The following is a 6,439-nucleotide window of genomic DNA, read 5'->3' on the forward strand; positions in this document are numbered from 1 at the left end:
TTGCCTGACTTCTTACTGGGGAGAGGTTTATTGACTCAGGAGACCAAGTCATGGTCACCTTCACAGATTATAAAGCATAGAAAGTGTTACTTTTGTTCCTGACCCCTCAGGGGAAAAAATAAGTTAAGAATGAGCTGTCACATTTACCACCTGAGGTGTTGTCTCAAGTAAATCTTGCGGTTTGGGCCACACAAGCTCTGGGAAATGCCCTAAACACCTCCCTCATTCAAATCCAACTTCAGCCTAGTGCTCCTCACCCTCAGAAGAGACAATACATTTTAAGGCAAGAAGCATAAGGGGAAATTCAACCCCTTATTGCCAAATTCTTGCCATATGAGTTATTAAGGCCATGAGAGTCTCCTTACAATACTCGCATGTTACCAGATAAAAAGCCTAATGGCAAGTACAGATTTGTCAGAACCCTTAGAGCATTAAGAAATGCAGTTGTCTCCGTACACCTCATTGTCCCCAATACTTACCAAGTCCCAGGGGATGCAAGCTGGTTTACATTCTTATATCTGAAAGATGCACTTTTCTGGATCTCAATGCATCCAGATTCATAATATGTTTGCCTTTGAATGGAATGATCCAGATACACATTCAGCCTCAAAACTAACCTGGACAGTCATCTCTGAAGGGTTCTGGGATAGTCCCTGCTTATTTGAAAATGCCCTAGCTAAGGACTTAAGAAATCTACAATTGGAAAGGGACACAATTATTCAGTATGTAGGTGACTTGTTCATTGCTAGCCCAACTAAAGAAGACTCATAATAATACTGTTAAGTTGTTAAATTTCCTGGGAACTTGCAGATATAGGGCATCACCACACAGGGCTCAGATTTTGACTGAAAGACTTAAATATTTGGAATCTGTCTGAAACTCTGGAACTGATCAGCATCCATAGAAGATAAAAAAGTTATTTTAGTCACCCAAGGGTCCCTGTCCAAGAAATGACTGTGGGTTTCTTTAGGAGATGGCTGGGTACTGCTGCTTATGGGTGCCCAGATTTGGGAATGTAGCCAAGCCTTTATATGATACACTAAAGGGAAAGATTTAGAGCACCTAGAACGTAATGAGAACTTCAAGCAAAACTTCAATACTCTCAAGGAGAAATTGGGCTCTGCTGCAGCCATGGGAGTACCCAAGTTGGATGAACCATTTTTTCTTTATGTGACCAAAAAGCAAGGCATAGGTCTTGGGTAATCTTGTCCCAAAACTTGGGGCATTCCAAGTCCAGTAGCCTAATTTTCTAAGCAGATAGACCAGGTGGCCTCAGGGTGGCCTTGATGTCTTAGAGCTATTGCTGCTGCCACTTTTCTAGTAGGCAAAGCTAATAAACTAACATTAGAACAGCACCTACAGGTTTTTGACCCCACACCAAGGGAAGGTGCTCCTAGAAGCTAAAGGGCAGCAGTGGATAATAGGAGAACCTTTATGAAAGTATCAGGTCTTATTGCTAGACACTCTAGATATAACCCTTAAAGCCTGCCAAACCATAAACCCAGCTACTTATCTGCCAGAGTCCACAGGAGCTTCTAGCCTTTCTAGCATACAGGTTGTATTAGTCTGTTCTCATGCTGCTAATAAAGACATATCTGAGGCTGAGTAATTTATAAAGAAAAGAGGTTTAATTGACTCACAGTTCCACATGGTTGGGGAGGCCTCACACTCATAGCAGAAGGCAAATGAGGAGCAAAGTCACATCTCTTACATGGCAGCAGGCAAAAGAGCTTGTGTAGGGAAACTCCCCTATATAAAACCATCAGCTGTAATCCCAGGATTTTGGGAGGCCAAGGCAGTGGATGACCTGAGGTGAGGAGATCGAGGCCACCGTGGCCAACATGGTGAAACCCTGTCTATACTAAAAGTACAAAAATTAGGCATGGTGGTAGGCACCTGTAATCCCAGCTACTCAGGAGGCTGAGACAGGAGAATCGCTTGAACCCAGGAGTCAGAGGTTGCAGTGAGCCTAGATCATGAGAATGCACTCCGGCCTGAGCAACAGAGCAAGACTATGTCTCAAAAATAAATAAATAAACCATCAGATCACATGAGGCTTACTCACTGTCACAAGAACAGCATGGGAAAGATCCATCCCCTGATTCGATTACCTCCCACTGGGTCCCTCCCATGATATATAGGGATTATGGGAGCTAAAATTCAAGATAAGATTTGACTGGGGACACAGCCGAAGCATGTCACAGGTTATGAAACAAATTGATTCTAGCAGGCCAGACTTAAGAGAGATGAGCCCCTTGACCATCCCAAGGAAGAGTGGTTAACAGAGGCAAGTTGTTTTATGCATCAGGAAAATAGGAGAGCTAGATATGCTATTAGTAGTCAGCACAAGAGAATCAAGAAAGAAGCATTGCTGGCCTCGACCTCAGCTCAAAAAGCTGAGTTAATTGAACTTACTCAGCCCCTACATTTCGGAAAGGATTTAAAAGTTAACATTTACACTGATTCCAAGTATGATTTTTTAGTGCTTCATGCTTATGCTGCAATTTGGAATGGGTAGGGACTCCTGACTCCCAAGGGCTTTTCCATACAACATCATTCAAATTTTGAGCTTGTTAGAATGCTGCTTTGCTACCAAAAAGTGACTATAATTAATTGCAGAGGACATCAAAAGAGAGACTGACCATGTAAAAGGAAATGCCCTTGTAGATGTCGCAGCCAAGCCCCCTGCACTAAAATGGCCAATGGAGCTTATGGGTGTGCTGGTCAGCATACATAGAACTGGGCCTGAACACTCTGAAGAAGAACAAAAATGGGCCAGGGACTGCATTTCAGTCCAGGGCCCCTCTGGCTGGCTGAATGATGGTAATAAATTACTAATGCCAAGTACCAATCATAGGAATATAATTCAGCACTTTCATGATTCTTTTCACCCTAGAAGGGATTCTTGGTTTCTGTTAATGTCTCATTTGTTTATAGGGGTAAATCTTTTCAAGACACTAAAACAGGTGACTCAGCCCTGTGAGCTCTGGCCCAAACGGCCAGCAATTTTCTCCTCCAGTTAAACCTGTCCAAAATTGAGGAACCTATCCAGGTGAGAACTGGCAACTCTAATTTACCCAGATGCCTTTCTGCAGGAGATTCAAATATTTGCTAATGCTTACTGATATCTTCACTGGTTAGATCGAGGCATTCTCCACCCCATCTGAAAAATCTTTACCAGAATAAATAACTCCTCAGTTTGGGTAATCTAAAAGCCTGCAAAGTGACAATGGCCCATATTTCACAGCAGGCCTATCCCAACACCTATCCTCAGCTTTAAGAATTCAATATTACCTTCACTCTGCATGGAGACGGCAGTCCTCTAGAAAGGTGAAAGGGCTAATCCTACTCTAAAGAAGACTCTCGCTAAATCAGAGGCCTGACTATCTCTAACACCCATAGCTTACTGCGGGTTTGAACGGCTCCAAAGTAAAACTTATAATTAAGTCCTGTTGAGTTAACATATGGAAGGTCTTTCCTAACCACAGATCTAATAGATGAAAAGACTCATCAATTAAAAAAAGTAGCATCAATCTAGGACAGGCGCAAAGGCACTCTGTGAATATAGAAACAAGAGTCTTTCCCACCCACATGGGAGGAAAATTCAGTTTCAGCTCAGCTAGGGATTTAGTCTTACTAAAGACGTGGAAGCAAGTTCTCCAGCTGAGCAGCTTTCCCCAATGTGGAAAGGACCACAGCAAGAACACCTGGGCTGTCCGACAGACGTTCAACGCCAGGGGATTCACAGGTGGGTACGCCTGTGTGAAGTAAAGTTGTTGCTTATTCTGGGAGCCGAATCCGAGGCTGAGGGAGGTGGACGAGGGGCTATTTCAGCGTTGATGGAAGGCGGGCTGGGTCGCTGCGCGTTTGCTCCTCCTTCTCGCGTTTTGCCTGCCGCCCTAATCCCGCCTTGGCCATGAGGAAGATTGTGCTCACGCACACCGGGCATTGCGGGAACCAGATCGGCACCAAGGTTGGCAGCCGCGGCTCTGAGGGCCCAACCCGGGCCTGCCGGGTGGCCAGGGAAGATGTTGGCAGTGGCGGGGCGGTGCCCCTGCATTGCGGCCCCTGGATTCCCTGCCGGGGACCCGGTGGAACTGGGCGGCTGGCGAGGCATCCGGGGTGGACCCCAGGGACACTGCGGCCTAGGGATGGGGGTGCGGATGAGGGTGGAGGTGGGAGAGGGGCTGGGGTGCCTCCACGACTCAGCCCTGGCCTGTCTGGCCCCTCCCGTCTCTGGTCTCTGGCAGTTCTGGGAGGTGATCTCTGATGAACATGCCATCGACTCCGCTGGCAACTACCACGGGGACAGCGACCTGCAGCTGGAGTACTCCAAAGTGTACTACAACGAGGTCAGCGGGGAGACCCCCGTCCTTCCCCCACCACCCTCATGAGAACGGCGGCCCTCCTCTCGCTCATGCCCTCCCACCCCACCCAGGTGGCAGGTATATGCCCCGCTCTGTGCTCATGGATCTGGAGCCGGGCACCATGGACTCTGTGCGGTTGGGGCCCTTCGGGCAGATCTTCAGGCCAGACAACTTCATCTTCAGTGAGCTGCGGGGGAGGACTGGGGTGCGGCTTCTTAGCCAGGGCAGCTCAAAATCTAGGAGTACCCCAAGGTCATCACTGTGGGAACTGCGGAGCCAGGGCCCTTGAACACCCTGCTATCCGCCGAGTCGAGTCGCTCAATCTGCCTCTTCTAAACGAGCTTTGGGAGGAAGGCCCAGGTGTCTCCTCAAGGTGAGGAGCTATTGATGTAAACTCCCTGCAGGGAGCTGAGCTTGGGCCGTGGCTACTGCCTTCCCTGAAAATGGGCAGGAGCCACCTACGGCGAGGTCTGTTAGCCTGTCTCAGGTTTGACTCCTGACTTAATTCTTAACAGGGGAAGCTGCTGTCCTGTAACTCTGGGGGAGGGGTTTCCTTTGCTCCACCTACAGGGCAAATGGTGCTCTCACATCACACATGACTCTTGGCCCTTTTTGCATTATGGTGGTGACCACTGATGACCGTGTACCTGGCCATTGAGTGAGTGACTGTACTGTCTTACAGGTCAGAGTGGGGCCGGAAACAACTGGGCCAAAGGATACTATACAGAAGGCACAGAGCTGATGGAGTCAGTGATGGAAGTTGTCAGAAAGAAGGCTGAGAGCTGTGACTACCTGCAGGGTTTCCAACTGGCCCTCTGCCTGGGTGGGCGGACTAGGTCTGGGATGGGTACCCTTCTCATTAATAAGATCTGGGAGGAGTATCCAGACAGGATCATAAACACATTTAGCATTCTGCCCTCGCCCAAGGTGTCAGACAACATGGTAGAGCCCTATAATGCCATCCTCTCAGTCCACCAGCTCATAGAAAATGCGGATGAGACCTTTTGCATAGATAATGAAGTGGTATATGACATATGTTCCAGGACCCTAGAACTGCCCACACCCACCTATGGTGACCTGAACCACCTGGTGTCTGCTACTGTGAGTGGGGTCACCACGTGCCTGCGCTTCCCAGGCCAGCTGAATGCTGACCTGCAGAAGCTGGCCGTGAACATGGTCCCGTTTCCCCAGCTGCATTTCTTCATGCCTGGCTTTGCCCCACTGACAAGCCGAGGCAGCCAGCAGTACGGGGCCTTGACCGTGGCTGAGCTTACTCAGCAGATGTTTGATGCTAAGAACATGATAGTTGCCTGTGACCCCTGTCATGGCCGCTACCTAATGGTGGCTGACATTTTCAGGGGTCGCATGCCCATGAGGGAGGTGGATGAACAAATGTTGAACATTCAAAATAAAAACAGCAGCTACTTTGCTGACTGGCTACCCAACAACGTGAAAACAGCCATCTGTGACATCCCACCCCGGGGGCTAAAAAGGTCAGCCACTTTCATTGGGAATAATATGGCCATCCAGGAACTCTTCAAGCATGTCTCAGGGCAGTTTACAGCGATGTTCAAGGGCAAGGCCTTCCTCCACTGGTACACGGACGAGGGCATGGATGAGACTGAATTCGCCGAGGCTGAGAGCAACATAAACGACCTGGTGTCTGAATATCAGCAACATCAGGATGCCAAGGCCAAGGAGGAGGAGGAGTTTGAGGAGTATGCTGAGGAGGAGGTGGCCTAGAACTTTCCTTTTCTAGGTAAAGTTGTGAAACTGTGGATTCTTTACTGTGTTCTGACAGCCATGTGTCACTATGCACTTGTTCATTTGTGTCTTCACCTCTCCTCCTGCTGCATTTTAAAGCACTTTTATCGCATGCGGTTTTGCCTAATAAAGTACTCTCATAGCATCTGGTTTCACCTCCAACTTCTTTCTATGGGCCCTCTGGCTACTGCTGCCAGATGGCATATTTGTCCTGCAAGGATGAAGCCATCTGGGCTTATCACATACCCAGGAACAAGCATTCCAGTGGCTCCAGGAGGGGTCAGCATGGGCTGTGGACATGGCAGGCA

The 6,439-nt window shown here is 48.4% G+C and overlaps 1 protein-coding gene across 9 annotated transcripts; it reads left to right on the plus strand.

Moving 5' to 3' along the window:
* The first annotated feature begins 281 nt into the window (after nt 1–281).
* On the plus strand, nt 282–6,110 carry LOC129523454 (tubulin beta-8 chain-like). Of its 9 annotated transcripts, XM_031006472.2 has the most exons (5): nt 3,917–3,973; nt 4,251–4,356; nt 4,439–4,549; nt 5,050–5,074; nt 5,159–6,110. In XM_031006472.2, the coding sequence occupies exons 1-5, from the start codon at nt 3,917–3,919 to the stop codon at nt 6,108–6,110; spliced, it is 1,251 nt and encodes a 416-aa protein (XP_030862332.2). The 9 variants fall into 9 exon arrangements, with proteins under 9 accessions (XP_063561940.1, XP_030862332.2, XP_055233349.1 ...); XM_063705870.1 differs by lacking the exon at nt 3,917–3,973 and adding an exon at nt 282–290 and having other exon boundaries at nt 5,050–6,110; XM_055377374.1 differs by having other exon boundaries at nt 4,251–4,360; nt 4,437–4,549; nt 5,050–6,110.
* The last annotated feature ends 329 nt before the right edge of the window (nt 6,111–6,439 follow it).

Source organism: Gorilla gorilla, chromosome 1 (genome assembly GCF_029281585.2).
Source record: "Gorilla gorilla gorilla isolate KB3781 chromosome 1, NHGRI_mGorGor1-v2.1_pri, whole genome shotgun sequence".
Lineage (NCBI taxonomy): Eukaryota > Metazoa > Chordata > Mammalia > Primates > Hominidae > Gorilla > Gorilla gorilla.